This window comes from Strix uralensis, chromosome 14 (assembly GCF_047716275.1).
Source record: "Strix uralensis isolate ZFMK-TIS-50842 chromosome 14, bStrUra1, whole genome shotgun sequence".
Taxonomy (NCBI): domain Eukaryota; kingdom Metazoa; phylum Chordata; class Aves; order Strigiformes; family Strigidae; genus Strix; species Strix uralensis.
The window spans coordinates 7377013-7393686 of NC_133985.1; the positions used below are offsets into that span (position 1 = coordinate 7377013).

Sequence of the window (16674 nt, forward strand, 5' to 3'; positions counted from 1 at the left end):
CCCTGCAGTCGGAGCATTGCTTCTGTCCAGCACACAGCAGCCTCACAGCTGCAGCAGCAAAGAAAAAAACCACAACCAAACCCCACCTAGTTACTTTACTATATAAATCAGAGACACTAAAGAAACAACTGTCCGTTTAAAGCAGCTTAGTTTCACTTAGAAAATACTTAACAAGTGGCTAGGGCTCTAAGGAGCACTTATGTCATGCTTTAGTAATCCAGATGCTGCTCTATAGCTGCCTCTCACCCCCATCCACCTGGTAACACAGTGCTGAGCTTTACTGGTGCTGTGGCTATCGATCCACCCTTCCTCTCAAGGGCCCCTGTAGCACTGAACAGGACATGTCTTGTGAAGCCAGGTGAGGCCTGTGACCACAGGGACAGCAGCATTTGTCTCCTACCAGTGGCGAGAGGGTGGCTGCCTGTCCCTGTCACACCTCAGGCCAGGTACCGGGGGCTGAACTGAGGTGGATGCGACGGCCCAACAACCTGCCCGGGTGCCCCCGTCAGGGCTGCTGGGGGCTGCGGGGAGCAGCGGGCGGGAGGGGAGGTGGAGGTGGTCAATGGGCCTGGTGGGAGCACAAACTACAAACCTGACAAACTAGACCCACTTCCTCAGGCAAACAGGCCTAAATTTTAAGTTACAGTGAGTTTTGCGGTTATGTTACCTGATGTCAAATATGACCAAGAACAGTATTTTTCCTTTACCTGTGACAAACCTTACACGGAGTTGTTACAGAGGCTCTCAAATAAACAACCAGCCACCAAAAATAAAAAAATTTTTATTAACACAGTTAACTAGCTCTCCATAAATTACAGGTTCAAATGTCTGTGAGAGAACAGAACAACTTCCTAGGGTTCAACGGCAACCCAAAACACGTAACAAAGAACTCTATAGGGCTTAACAGCAACCCAAAAGGCATAACAAAGCACAACTGCCTAGGGTTTAAACAACCCAAAACACAGAACAATGCACCACTCCCTGGGGTTTAAGGCAACCCAAAACGCTTTATCACTCACCTGACAAGTGAGGGCTCTCAACCTCGAGGACCTGCTCAGGGCAGCGTCCCCACCCAAGGCCCCTCCAGGAGTTTCCTTGGGCAGCGTCCTGACCCCAGGGGAGAGTCCTCGACCGCAGCTGCTGCTCTAGAGAACAAACTCAAAATGGCTCCCCCAGGGGACTCCATTTATACCCAGGCCGAGTCTGACCTGTGCTCAATAGCAGCTCCCACTGGCCAAAGGCCCCAACTACCGCCAGGCCCTGAGAACAAAGGCAGCCAGGAGCTGCCACACCTCAGCAGCCAAGAAGCTGCTGTCATGGGGCGGGTGCACCTGCCACAGGAGTAACGGGCCAGTAGAAAGCAGAGCTGTGGTGGGGGACTTGGTGATACAGATGAGGCTGAGATACTCTGTGTCTTCATGGCCTCTGGTCTTTCCTGGTATGAACAGTCTGCCTTCAGCTTGCCCAGGGAGAAAGTCTGGAGCAAGGAAGTCTTATCCTTGGTGGAGCAGGATCAGGTAAGGGAGCAACAAATGGGACATGGACAAGTCCCTGGGACTTGCTGGGGTGCACCCAGGAGAGCTGAGGGAGCTGGCAGATGGCACTGCCGGGCCATTCCCTGCTATCTTTGAAGGGCCATGGCAGTTGAGGGAGGTTCTGGGCAGAGTGGCTGATAAACCAGAGGATCTTCTGCTGTCCAGGGGGACAGGCTGGAGAAAGGGGCTGATGGGAACCTCATGAAGTTCAGCAGAGGGAATTGCAGTCCTGCACATGGGGAGGAACAACCCCAAGCACCAGTAGAAACTGGGGGCCACCCAGCTAGAAAGCAGATTTCCAGAAAAGGACCTGGGGGACACCAAGCTGACCACAAGTCAGCAATGTGCCTTTATGGCAAAGCAGGCCAACAGCATCTTGGGTTGCATTAGGCCGAGCATCACTAGTAGGTCGAGGAGGTGATCCTTCCCCGCTGCTCAGCACTAGCGAGACACATCTGGAGTGATGGGTCTGGTTCTGGGTGACCCTGAACAAGACAGACATGGCCATACTGGAAAGAGTCCAGCAAAGGGCCGTGAAGATGATGAAGGGACTGGAGCATCTGATGTAGGGGGAGAGGATGAGGGAGCTGGGACTGGTAAGCCTGGAGAAGAAGTGGCTTAGGGGGGATCTTGTCAGTGTGTATGAACATCTGAAGGGAGGAGTAACAACAGGGGAGCCCGAGTCATCTCAGTGGTGCCTAGTGACAGGACAAGGGGCAACAGGCACAGGTAGAAATACAGAAAATTCTGGTTAAACGTAAGAAATACTGATTTTACTGTGAGGGTGACTGAGCACTGGAACAGGTTGCCCAGAGAGGTTGTGGTCTCCATCCTTGAAGACAGGCAAAACCCAGCTGGACATGGTTCTGAGCCCCTGCTCTTAACAGCAGGTTAGCCTCACCTGTCCTGTGACTCTGTGAAACCTAAAGAAAGGAGCTGGACTCCAAGCCCTCCTCCAGCCTCCACCCACACCACCCCTGGTTTTTAATAAGGGCCCTATGCTGTGTCCGGTGTGAAAACTCTCCTCTCAGATGGTTTGTCATGAGCTTATTAATGGTCTGCCTTCCCCACCTGAGCAGAGACCAAGGCAGTAAGATGGGGATGTCTTCAAAAAGATGACTACAGTCCACAGAGGCAAACAGGAATCTGATTTTTATCTCTAGGAAGAACTTTTGACAGATGAAAAAGTCTTGATTTATTAAGAAGAGCCTACTGAGTCATTGCCTATTGCTGACCACTAGAAACAACATAGTTGGTTTACTGATTTATAGCATTGAGTAATGTTTCTTGATATTTTACTTTCATTTACATGATTGCTTCAGTTAATGAAGTTTGGGAGGGAGGGGTATTTGAAACAGTCACAAGGCCTGGGCTTTAGCAGAATAGGCAGTAGTACAGCCAACACAATTCTGCTGGCAGGTTTTCTTTTTATATGCAACCACAAAATTGGACTAAAGCCTGCCAGAAGCTGTCATCTAAAGCTGTAAAACTTCTGTAAATATAATTTGTCCAATAGCAATGCTGTTGAGCTGCTGTAACACAGCATGGACAGCGTTACAGTATACTGCCTACCACCTTCTGTACTCATGATAGCTTAACTGCCACTTCCATTGTAAATCCTATTTGTTAAGGATTTATAAATTGGCTGCATTCACTTGCTTCTTTCTGAAAGTTGGCACACGGTTCTCTCCCATGGTGTTTCTACCACATTTTACTTTATTACTTGCTTTTTTTTTTTTTCTCCTTGGCTCAGAAGCACCACAGAAGTAGCCTGACTCTAACCCCAGAACCATTAAATCCTCAGTAGAAGCTTAAGGCGCTACAGAAGTATTTTAACAAATAAGGAAATAAGGGAAAGCCTAACCTGTTATATTAGGTATGTATTTTGAAGAGCTACTGCAGAACTGGAAAGAGGAATGCCCCACTCCTGCCACAGAGGTGCGGGAAAGTGTGGGCAGGACTCAGCTGGTGGCATCTGCTGAGCTGCAGGTGAACTGAAGCACATGGGTGGGTGCAAGGCATGTGCTGGAGCACTGACCCTTGCCTTGATGCAAACCCCACCTTCCCCAGCTTAAGAAGTGGCTCTTGGGGCTGGTGGTTGCAGAGGTTGACTGGCCTGCAGTATGCAGGGTGCTCACAGGCAGCCACTCAAACAACGTGTGGGGGAGGCTGGCAGGGTCGAGTCCCTGCCTTCTCTGCCAAGCTGTTTCTTTGCCTGGGCCATCTGGGTACAGGAGCACATCACACCGGTGATTCTACCTCTCAGTTTTTATTTATTTTTGGTGGTAGTGGTGGGGAGGCTGGGCTAACATAGTGATGTCTTGGTCAGCTGAGATTAAAATTACAAATTTAGCCCATTAGTGTGATGGGTCCAGCTGTGAGGGCACTGCAAAACATGTTGTGATGACTGTTGTATGGCCTAGTCTTGGCTGCTTGTTCAATACACCTGCTCCTCCTAGTAGCTCAGGTAATCACCTGTCAGGTGTTGCTGTAGACACACGCAGTTCATGACCACGACTCTAGATCTGCCCAGCACTGCTGTGTTGGGTTAGGCAGAAGCAGAAAGGGCTTTATCAACACGGGGGAGTTTGTGCTTTGACACTGGTAATAGTATTTGCCTTTCTAGAGCTCTTGGTCGTGTTCAAGCATTGCATAAAACTATGTTTATTAGGGAGATGATAGGCATACATGGCAAGGGAGAGAGAATTGTTTAGGTATTATGGACCTAAACAAGCAGTTACAGCATTACAATGTATGTATACTGGTACCTACCAACACCAGGAGCCTCCTGTGACAGCCTCTGCCCAGTGGAGCCACCTGCTAGAGTCAGCACACCTTCACTGTTTCCCATGGGCTGAAAGTGACTGTAAGGCTGTAAGTCCTCTCTGATAAATCACAAATCTGGTGAGTAAAATGTCTTTTGCAGCTGCCTCAGCAGCTGTACTGTGGTGGATGATGACCCTGTCTTAAACTCTCTAAGCATGCAGCCCTCGGCACTTGGTGCCACTGAGACAGAAAAGTGCGTTTGATTCCAGCGGAGTTGCAGATTTCAAATGCAGTGAATAAGAATTGAATTAAGTAATCCTTGTAAATAAGAAACCTTTATGCTGCAGGCTGTACCTGAGGAGGTTGGGAAGGAACTTCCCGTGGTACCTCTTCATTACCCCACTTAGCTAAAGCCAAGGAGCCTGTTATGCTCTACCTCTGGCTAGTAAAGCCCCATTCCTCATTTTCACTTTCAAAATTGTCCAGGGACATCTACCCTTATTTCCTCTTTAGAGAAAAAATTATAGCTATAGCTCTCGTTTTCCGGATAAAATCTGTATCTCCTGAGATTAGGGGCCTTGTGCTTAACATTTGGATGGTGTAGGACTTGTAAGGCCTTAGTTTGTAAGGTACAATCTCACCTTTGAACAGGTGCACAGTTAAAATAAAGGCCACCTGAGTATATGACTGACCTTAACATGTGGTTCACCTGCAAGATCACCAGATGAACACAGGACAGTATGATAGGGTGACAGAAACTTTACCGTTCGAGTTTCCTAGGGCTGTCACCTCAAAGTTGAATGTTGAACATATTCCCATGCTCGATCATCACTGAGTGCTTTAGAAGTGTTTGCAAGTCTGTCGGCAAAAGGGTCAACCTGACAGAAATTATAGCACAAAGCAGTTAATGCAAATTATTCAATGGGCCTCAGTTCTGATGTGGTTTTCTTGGGTTCCCGGGGAAGGCTGATGCTTGTTTGCACAGGAAACTCTCAACCAGCAAACACAAGAGAGCCTCGAGGAGGTGCTACAGTCATGTCCAGGGCAGATGAGGGAAGAGGGATGTCTAGCTCTTCTGCTCTTACAGCAGTGGCGAGCCTGGGCTACGTGAAGATCAGGGTCTCACAGGGTAATATTACAGAGGCAGAATGCTGTTGGCACACTCATTTCTGGTAGGAAACTTCTGAGAGGTGAAAACTAACAGTACCAGAGCCAGGGTCCCATGCAGGTTTCAGACTGGCACTGCACATTCTCAGAGCCCCACCACATGTGTGTGTGTGTGTGTCAGCCCTTGCACTCCAGGTAGCAAAGAAAAAAGAAAAAAAGGGTCTAAATTCTTCCTTCACCATATTTTCTCCCATGAGAGAGTATTGTGGATCCATTGGTCTGGCCCAGGTTTAGGATGAGCTTCTGTTGGTGCCTTTATTGGGGGACTTGTGTGGGCAAGGCAGGGCAAGGTGACAAAGGCTGGTACCTCTGAGTGTCTCATGGGCAGAACTGCCATCATGTGGCCAACCAAAATGTTGTGGAGTGCAACCTTGAGAGGCAAAACACCAGTGGTGGCGAGGAGCAGGATGTGCTGAGACATGCGCCTACACTGACAGCCAAGTCCCAGGATTTGGGCTAAGTCAGGAAGCAAACCAGTTTTTTCAGGCTGAAATGCAAGGTTATAAATACCAAATTCCTTCAGTTACAGCAATCCAAGAGGAAAAGGAAATGCACGCTAATGCTGATTCTCTATCTGGTTTTAGCTTCAAACAGAATCCCGTACTTGGGTTTGTGTTCGCTCTGCAGACATCTCAGCTTATGCTCGAGTGAGTTAGAAGGATTAACCTACGTTTGTAGCTCTTGGGCTGGCCTGGGCTCATGCACTGTGAGGTCCTTACATGGCTGCCCTCAGCCTGTCCTGATCACAACACTGCTGGGACACAGTCACAATGTCACTGTTAAAGCCACCACTTAACTACTCTCCCATAAGAAGGATCCCAGTTCATGTCTCTTTGGCATTGCTTGAAGTTAATCACCTATTCCATATGGAAAAGTGTAGCAAGGAGGAGAGAGGAAAAGCAAGAGCTTTGAGAGGAACAGGAGATACCAATTTGAGGGGATTGAGGAAAGGGAGGGTTGTAGAAAGGAAAAGGGAGGAAAAGATACCTCAAGAAAAAGGGGAAACAGATGGGACCACAGGAGAGGAGGCAATAAGTGGTTGGCCATGGCCACATCAGTCATCTCCCCCGTTCATCAAGTTGAAAGCTGTTTAGTATGGCCTCTAACAGTCAGCTCTTTTTTCCAGACATGAGAGCATCTAGCTCTTTGACATAATGACAAAATACAGTAATTCTTCCAGTCTCTTTGGTGCACCACACAAGGGTTTTCCAAGTAACTGGACATACTATGGTTTACTTGCCAAAAGGACAGGCAGGGAGAGTTTGCCCACACAGGTACACTGTTAAAACAGCGGGGAGTCTGCATGGAAACACAAAGAAAGCGTAGTGGCAGAGCCAAGAGGTAAGGTTGGGAATGATCTTGGTTGGGTCCAGCACAACAGTTAGCTGGATCTAAGAGCTCAAGTGTATTGCTGGGGCCCTCCACAGGACCTGTGCTAAGTTGCACACAGGCTTTGGAAACCATAGACGGCCCTGGATAAAGGGTCTCTGGTGAGTATTTAGCAAGCATGACTGGACCACTTTCAGAAGCTGTGTTTAAGAACATCCTGATGATGTATATGTTATTTGCAAAGGAGGTGGGTAGGGAGTGAATCCCTGGCAAATCTGTTACATCTCTTCCTATATTAATTAATAAGGGTGCTGCACTTTTAGTTTAACCAAGTTTCGCTTTGAAGTAGCAGAATCTCTAATTCTGAAGAGTGTCAGCTCTAGGAGAATGGTAACAGAATAAAGGACACTGGGGACTGTGCAACAGGTTCTCGTTTCAACCCTCTCAACTGCAAGAAATATTCCATTCCAAAAAATGACCTAAGCAGTTCCCAGTACAGGGCAAGGGTAATCCAGAAAAACTGTGATAATAAAAAGAGTCTTCACCTTGTGATTTCATGTTTTATGCCTCCATTAAAAAAAAGTAACAATACTTAAGAGATCTCACTTGTAAAAAGAACAGTCTGATAACATAGCAGCACTTCAAGTCCACCCGCACAGAAAAACACCTGCAGCGATGGACATACAGGACGTCATCCGAAACCGTACCCAGACTCATCCTGCAGAGGCTCAGGGTTCCAGTGCGTGCGCTGCACAGGGCAAGCGCATGGGTGTAACGCTGCGGTCAGAACGGGATGGCTTTTGCTTGCACAGCAAAAATTAGATGTACTTTCTGAGTTCTATAGGTGTTATACAACACAGCCACCGAACTGTTCTGCTTTAAGCATGACCTGGAGTGAATTAATGCCCATAATCAACTCGAGCATATCTGTCAATATCATGAATCATTAAAAACCTCATTTGCAACCCCAAAAGCAAAACTGTTCTCAAAATTAAGTAGAGCTCCCTAGCTACATACTTAAATGAGATAAAAGCAGCAGGGCTCTGGTTGATAGATGGTTCCCTTTTAACATCATCAGGAGTGACTGTTTGTGTAGGAGAAGGTCTTTGATCTTACCTCCAGTTTTTAAATGTGGTAGAAATAAGCAATCTCCCAAAGAAGACAGATTTCACAGAGACTTTCTGGCTCACAGCATGCCCTTCCATGTTCTATTTAATACTATGTTACTGCACTTTCAAACTGTTTGGAGGTTACTTTAGTGCAGTTAAACTAATTCCAGGATTGAAACACGGCAGTTTGAGGGTTGCTAGTTGTGAGCGGCAGAGAGGGAATTTCGGAAGCATTTACCAATTTTCTCCTGTGTCCTGAACAGAGTTTTGGGTGATGTGTATGTAGGACTTTGCTTACCCACAGATCAAAGGACCAGCCCTCTGTAGAATCCACAGTACAACAGCAACTCATTTCAACGTACAGGATGCTGTGTGCATTAGGTAACAGTGAGACACTAACATTTTTTCATTTTTAAAAGATTTCACAATGGAAGACAAGTAATTCACAGGAGTTTTAGAGACTTTATTTATGTATAAACAATTTAAACACTTTGCCATAAATTATCTTTGCCTGTCTCTAGTCTTTGCTTAGCAGCAAATTAAAATTAATATAAAAACTCAATGAACAATTCATACATGTATATTACAAAAAAGTTCTTGTACCAAAGTTCTTATTAGACTTTTTTTTTTCTTTTTTTTTTTTGTGGTGACTGTAATGTGATTGTCTCAGTTTCTCGACCAAACAAACACACTAATAATTTTTAAATCTGAAACAGTGATTGTGCCTTCTGGCTGATGTATGTACAGGGTGATCTGACGTGGTGCCCATTTGCAATAGTGTAACACAATGCCCACAGCTCTACTGGAACTGATACCAACAAACTACTGAATCTAAACAGACTACACCCTGTAACTGTGTTATACTGTCCACAATGGAAATCTTCAAAGACAAACAGAGTATGAAATTTATTTGTAGTGATTTATAGCCACCATTTTGAATGTAACTTTACACTCTGCCCTCTTTGAATAAGTTAAGCTTCAGGCCAGACAAGTGGAGGGTCAGAGTGCAAGTGTGGTTTTGTTACTTTTAAATATATTTTTCTTTACTATTTCCAGTGCGCTCTCACTTGCATTCTCATTGTCCTCCAGTTGCTACACACAAATCACCCCAAAGTCATGTTTTAAATGCACCTGTATTTTGCTTTAAATGAAAACCTCTTGGATATTTATCAAACAAGCAGTCTGAATCATCTGTGTTTCATCAGCTGGTTAGTGAAAGTGGCCCACTTGGATTTCTTAGTTTGCTCACGTGTGAATGGAGTGAGGTAATACAATACGAGGCCTTCTTTTTGTTTTTCTTTAGACCCAGAACAAGTGGGTAATATTTCAGGGGTACTTTTTAATTTGTATGGTTAGTTTTCAGTCTGGCTTTAGTCCACTTCAGGATGTGGTTTTTAATCACTTGAACAGTAGCATTTAACTCAAAAAATATGAGCTTTTTTGCCACTTACTATCCCAGAGTAGCTCAGCCTAGTGCCCCCATTTAGGTCTTCATCTCCTTAGGAGAGGAGATAACAGTTATGACTACTGATTCATCCAGCAAAGGATGACAGCAGGTTAATTTGTTACCTCTTTCCCATTTCATTCTGTCTTAAAAACTGAATGTTGCTGCTACTGTCTGCTAGCTCTGGGTACTGCTCCACGGGCAGGACATAATATCCCTCGTAACCTTGAACCCTTCCCGTGTTCAGAAGCTGCTGCTTCTCTCCGTCTGTCCATACGCGGCTGCCCTCTCGGCCATCCCGTGCCTTCTGCTGCTCTTTGGCCCAGGCTGATCCCAGGGCTCGCTGCCGAGCCTGCTCTAACACTCTCGCCTTTTCCTCGTCCAGCGTCTCAGGGGTCAGTCCGTAGCGGATGTTGATCAGCAGGGTGGAATACTGAAACTCAATATTCGTAAACCTTCGAGTCCTCCCGTTGACAAGGAGAGTGGGCTGGGAGACAGTGACATTGACTCCGCTGTCCAGGACCTTCCGCCCGCTGGTCATTGCGAGGGTGACAAGGTCGCTGTCAGCCGAGCCTATCTTGACAAAGTAGTGGGTATCCTTCCCCTCGATGCTGTAGTGCATTTTTTCCAGGTAGTGAGCACTGTTAAGGACAGAGGCAATCTTTCTGCTATCGTCTGTGGCTATGCTGGAAATGCCAGTGGTTACACGGCCTTCCTTCACAGCAAACATGATTCCTTTCCCAATGATAGGAGTGGTTGTTGCGAACCAGTGACCTGCTTTTTCTCTAATATTGGCATGTAATCTTTTAGATATGACCTGTCCCTCAAGAGCCATGAAAGCTTGGTTGTGTCTTTCTGTCGTCTGCTGAACTCCTGTAATTAGCTGGAGAAAGCAAAACAAAACAAAAAAATGGCAAAGAAGACATAGATCTGAAAATACTCATTTCAGAGACTGATACTAATCTTTGCTTTGCTTTTTTAAAGGAAAGCCATGCAGTGAAAAATTCTACGCTATGGGAAGACCATCCTGTTACCCATCCATATACATATCCCATTCAGAATCAAGTAAATACTCATTTGGCAAATTATTTTGCTATCAGTAATACCAAATAAAATATTTCTCATTAATCACCCTTTGTAGCATGTAAGTACCACAAATCTCAGTTTTGGCAAATTATATAAAGTCCATTACAAGAATAAGAAAAACCCAAGCCTAGCACAATTTTAATCAGAGCTCAAAACAAAGAGAATCTATTAGAAGATGGCACTTAACTTCTGTACACTTTTGCCCAGAGATTTCAACCACTATATATGACTAAAATGCTCAGGAATGTAAGCCTTCTTGAAAATAGATGAAATTTGGGCTCCAGAATACCAAAGCAATTCCTGAAGAGGAGATTTAGACTCTCAAATGACTTAGAAGTCTGTGAAAGCTGTATGTTTAGGTTTATATGATCATTTCTGTTGTATTACCACAAATGTAAAGTAAGCCTAGCAAAGACTAAGTTTGGAATTGGCCTAGTACTCTTTTTGAGTTTATTAAATGGAATGAACGCTGTAACTGAAGTGAACTGTAGTAACTGGAGTAGCAAACCAAAGCCTCTGACTATGAAAAGCATCAGACAAAAAATGATGAGAAATCCTATTACAGGGTGAGAAGTAGAACCATTTCTTAGCAGTACAGCAAGTACCAACTGAAGTTTATTGCAACACGTATGTTATTAGGATGGTTTTACCAAAGGTACAACAGATGACAAATTACCCTGACAAAGTCTCCTTTTGTCATTGCTAATCAAGTTAATCGAGTTACAACTTGTTAATCAAGGAAGAACTCAATAAAAGACAAACTAATGACACTGTAATTATGATAACAACGAAGGCTGGCAAGAAAGGCATATGTTCATTAGTATAAAATCTAGCTATACTCACTTCATTTTACACTGAAATAAATACTTGGCCTTCTGCTGTAACTACAGAAGAGCCAGCAGTTCTATTCATAGAGTGGGGAAAATTTATCAAGAAAAATAACTTCATATTTCTGCCTACCTGTCCATTTTCACATGCTTGACTCTCAGACAACTCGTATGGCGGTGACACAAAGTACATTTTTGCTCTAGGGAAACCAGGAATAATGTTGCTAAGCTGAAATCCAAACATCACCAACCAGCTTTTGACATCTAAAAATCAAAAGTAAGGACACAAGTGAGAAATAAATGTGTGTAATAAATACAAAAAATCAAAAAATTTAGGAGATCCATCCTTGACCTCTTTAATTTCAAGTAGCAGGGGAACTCATAATTTATGTTACAGCATGGCACTTTACAGAATTGTAGTAATCTACCGTGAACAGGCACAGGAAATGTTGCTTTAAATCTACCCTAAATAGTTCATCAGGGATATATCACCTCTTTCATTCTTTTTCCATTACAGCACATGGATTATCCAAACATTTTACTGTATCCAATACTTGTTCCATCTCTGACACCTTCTGACATTGCTACTGTAACCTCTAAACTGTATTGTAAAATGATGTTTTATTAGGTTAGTATTCCTAAAAACATCTGCAAAGTCCTCCGGGAAAATACATGGCTTCTCTTCTATGTCCTACTTCTATTAGCTGTCATCAGGTCTCAGGAGGCTCCATTAAATGCAGTGGGAAACTAGACTTGTAACTCAGATATCTAAATTTAGATGCCATGACTATCGTCCCCATCCCTTCAGGCCCTGTATGGACAAGTAGGAGCTGCATGGGAGGGTTACAGCTCAGCTCTGGGGTGAGCTTCGGGAAGTTCCAGCTCTGGGTTTGACCAGTAAAACTCTGTCTTCATATCTAGCTGAAAAAGCTAAGTAACTAAATTAATAGCAGTAATTCTCACTCAGCAGGTATTAAGACCTGCTGATATATTTTAGGTTTTTTTTTAACCAAAAAAAAGCCCATGACCTCGTTTTACATTTCCGTTTTCTGCTTCTCTTTTCTGGCTGTCATGGGGATAAGAAGCAGTGTGGGAGCTGCTCATTTGGTTTGGGCCTATATTCGTGACTATTTTTATTTAAAAATCTCTCCTGTCTTTTCCAGCGGCCTTCTCTCCTCGCTAGCCTACAATGACTCCTGATGCTGCTATTGCCACTCTCCATGTGAGCCGAACTCCTGTTTGAAACGAGACATAACTGTGGCAAGGCACTCTCGTGGGCTGAATTTTGACCCCTCCAAGCATGGAGTCAGCAGCAGGTAGGTGCAGAGCGGGCTCTGCTTGCTGCCCATGAGCACGCAAGGTGCCTGCAGAGCCCCGCCGGCACAGACAGACCTCTGGGACATGCTCAGCCACAGCACAGCACCAGCCTGCTGCTGCAAAGACTGTTTTCCCAAAATTTTTAGCAGAGGTAATGTTACATCATAAAAAGTGTAATACTTCTTGGTTGTGGATATTTGACAGCAAAAGTCTTCTTTTCTTAGCCATTCTGACACTAAAATAAGTAGTGGAATATACTGCATCTACAAAGATCACGCAGTGCCTACCATATTTTCCTCTATCTTTGGACAGCACAGGGTTACTGCTCCTTTTTAAGGCTTCAATTTATTTTATGGTATAATGGGATCTCCTGAACAATTCACTTCAGTTGCCCTAATTCCACAAAAAAAGAGGAGGACCTATATCCAAAGTAGTTATTATTTTGCTGAGCTAATGTGCTTTGCAGCACTGTGCTTGCTAGAGGAATACCTTTTCAGCAAAACCTGTGAATAAAGCAGTATCAGGGGTTAACGGTAAGAATGGATTGGGGTGGGGAAGGGTTTTTTTGTTTTCTGTTTTTGTTTTTTTTTTTTTGTTTTTTTTTTAACTATGACAAATAAGGTGCCACCATAATCACTTCTTGTGCAAGATAATCTGTTTAGTCCATACAGCAACAAATATTTTAATTACCAATGAAATATTTCTACAGACTACAAACTGTGTGTTATACCAAAATGCAATATATCTTCCTAGGTTTCATCCAGTGGACGGATAGATTAAACAAATGCAATTTCAAAACATAGCAAAATATCCTAAGATGACACTGAAAAATCTAATTCAAACAGTGGTGGATGAAAATAGGAATTTTGTTGAATTTAGGACAACAGAATTTGATCACAAGCTAATTTTAGTCACCAATATTTTCACACCATCAGATACAAATAGCACTATTTTCAAATTTCAGAGTAGCTACAGTAGAACCTAGAGTGTGTTATGAATACGTTTAGGTCCCAATGTACTAATGAACCTTGCGATGATTTTCTTTGAAGGAAATGCACACTTTTCTTGAAATTCAAATTACTGCTAAAATTAAGATAGCTCCTTTAAAAATATGATATCACTGCTCTAATTATTGTGTACTGCATATTCAGTTCTCAAAAAAGCTTTCCCTGAAGACATTAATTACCTTTCTTTTTAGAAATTGCCAGCAGCTAGTTCAAGCACTATGTGATCTTACTAAGTGAAAAATTATCACTAATTAAGAAGAGGTTTTAAGTTTTACCCAATTCTAACATATGCGATCAAAACTACTTTATTGTTTCTCTTTCTCAGCTCTACACATTCCATAAAATTTCTTAATCTTTCAGGAGGAAATAAATTTAAAAAATATCAAGATTTGTGTTTTAAAGACTAAAGACTGTTTGCATATTAAAGTTAAATAGGAAAAAGAGGTTTAATTAAATCCATTCTTGGTGCTAATTCATAATGTGCCTGTGGGCTCAGGCAGCAGTTAATTTTCAAAGTAGCCCTGAAGGGAAAGATGCTGAGCAGTTCTGATTCCGGATTCTGCGACTAACCTGCCACTGATTCTTGTAGGTGACTTCACTTTTCTTTGTATAAAATTAGAATCAACACATCTTCATACAGTACTAGTTCAATAGGAAGAGCACCGTGGCTGTGCTGAAATTGAATATTTAGGCAAATTATTATTTTTTTTTCACCTCCATAATTCATTGTGGCTTCTCATTTAGTGCCCTTCATTCGGGGAGGAACAGTATGAAAAAATCAGGACTAGCCAGCTCTTTTCATAGCACAAAAAGGAAAATGGCCCAACCTTGACAGGAGGATTCAGCAAATGGTTAGTAAGGAGAAGTCTGGTTTCCTTCCCAAATCAGCTTCCAATCTGTGGTGTTATTTGTAAGAAACGTAATAAAGTCTCACCTGTTACATAATTCTTTAGATCCAGTTCATTGCTGAGAGGGTTGTTACTCTTGAACATGTACAGATTGAAAGGAGCGGGTTCTTTACCAACGTTTTTCCACATGGTGTAATCAGGAGATGTCCAGCGTCCAGCCAGGACATCATAGTCCCTTTGGGTAAAATGGACGAGTTTGGTTAAAGGATCATACAGCCCTCCATGGAACCCAATAACCAGCTGGAAATCAGGGTTAGAGTCATAATAAATCTCCCCATATGCTGTGTACTGAAGCTGTTTGATCATGAGGCCATTGATGCTGAACACAGCTAATGGAGTGCCTGTGTTATCAGAGGCAACATAATATTCTTCCCCGCTGCTACTCTCCATTGCAAAGAGGTGGCCTTGCAAATCATAGTACAAAGAGGTAATTTCTGAATTGGAATGATTGTAGACATGAGTTACCCTTGTGGGATTGTGAAGATCAGCATAAAAGTACTGTAGATGATGCCCCAGGTTAGTTTTACAGGAAGCCCTTCGGCCGAGTCCATCATAACGGTACTGAACACTCCACCCATTTGCTTTGTTGTAAGCTCTTGTTAAGAGTCCTTTGGAGTTGTACTCAAATACATCTGAGCCTCGCTGACACAGGAATCCATCATCATCAATTTTGTATGGTATGTCACCTAAGCGCGTAATCCTGTCTCGTAGGTCATAGCGCAGAGGCATCAATCGGACACTGTTTCCAGGATTCAAGAGATGGAGGTTTCCATTCAGATCGTAACTGTAACGCCAGGTTGGCCTATCATTTACTGCTACGCTTTGCAGTTGCCCATCTCCATCATAATCATAGGTATACTTGGTTGTGTTGGCATATGGACCAAGTTTCAGTTCTCTTTTAGTTACCCTTCCCATGCTGTCATACTGTACAGTCATCCAGTACATCAGGGATCTGAACATTTCATATTGAACTTCTTTAATGCGTCCATGCGTGTCAAAGTGCTTACTCAGTGTCATAACTGCTGTAGTAATGATTTGATTTATATCATAATAAATAACTCCAAATTTGCCAAAATGCTCTACCTTGCCAGAAATCTCATCATAACGGTAAAGATCAACTGGAAGAGGCGTCTCACTTATTATGGGTTTGATACTTGCGATTCGAAAGCTATTATCATGATATGTATAATCGAACCTTGCATTGACCATACCTTCTTCAGAGAACCTGTAGATTTGTTTGTCAACAAGAGGACCAATTTTACGATAGCGGATTGTGCAAGAAAATCCTCCACTTTGCAAGTTCACCATTTTTAGGACACCTGTAGTTTCATCATACCCAAAAGTAACCGCAGTGCTGTCATAAACAATTTCAGATAATTTGGATAGCTTTCCATACTTATAGAACACTTGTCGGCCAGTACCTAAAAATGACGTTTTCAAAATCCTCCCATCATCACTGTAATCAAAAATCACTGATGCATTGCTTTCAGGAGGATTATAAATATTTCTAATGTAGCCAACAGAGGTGTGAGTGGACATGCTGTGCCGAGCAACACTAGGCATGGTAACAGCATGAAGTCGGTCTGAAGAGTCATACTCGAAGATGTACTGTCGTTGACTCTGAAGAAGTAGTACCATTGACTGTAGGGGAAAACATTAATACACAGTTACTACCTTTCAGCATGTGACCTCTGAGAGGGCATTAAAGAAAAGAAAAGTTTACTGAAGAGGCACTAATGTTAAGTGAATAAAAAGAGAATTAGATACATTAGTTAGGGGCACAAAGCTGCCCAGGAACATTGTCAGATTGCCAGATGAGAGGATCTGCTACTTGGAAATCAATATGCTGACACTCCAGAGAAAGTGTAGGTTAACAACCCATTAGCTACCCTCCCTTTAGTAGGACTGGGGGTTTTTTTGTTTTTTTTTCTGAGGGATGCATAAATGACTTGATTCATCTTTCCACTAGCAGTTGTAGTTCACAACTATTACTGTGAAATATGTGAGGAACTAATCAGAGAACATCACTTCTGGTTTGCTTAAAACAACAGATTCAAAGAAGGGAAAGGGAAAATAATATGCAATTTTGAAGTATTTGAGACACTTTTATGATTGAAGTGTCTTAATTGGGCTAAGTAAAAATGCATTACCATATTTTCATTTAATAAATAATGATTAG

General features: G+C 43.1%; 1 protein-coding gene across 4 annotated transcripts in view; it reads right to left on the bottom strand.

The window, feature by feature from the left end:
* Window positions 1-8348: 8348 nt before the first annotated feature.
* TENM2 (teneurin transmembrane protein 2) overlaps window positions 8349-16674 on the bottom strand; it is a 741247-nt gene continuing 732921 nt past the window's right edge. For all 4 annotated transcript variants that reach the window (XM_074883298.1, XM_074883301.1, XM_074883300.1 and 1 more), the window contains 3 exons: window positions 14522-16136; window positions 11397-11527; window positions 8349-10233 (listed from right to left, as the gene is read on the bottom strand). In XM_074883298.1, the coding sequence (XP_074739399.1) occupies window positions 9472-10233; window positions 11397-11527; window positions 14522-16136 (2508 nt within the window). In that variant the 3' untranslated portion in view covers window positions 8349-9471. The remainder of the gene's footprint in view (window positions 10234-11396; window positions 11528-14521; window positions 16137-16674) is intronic.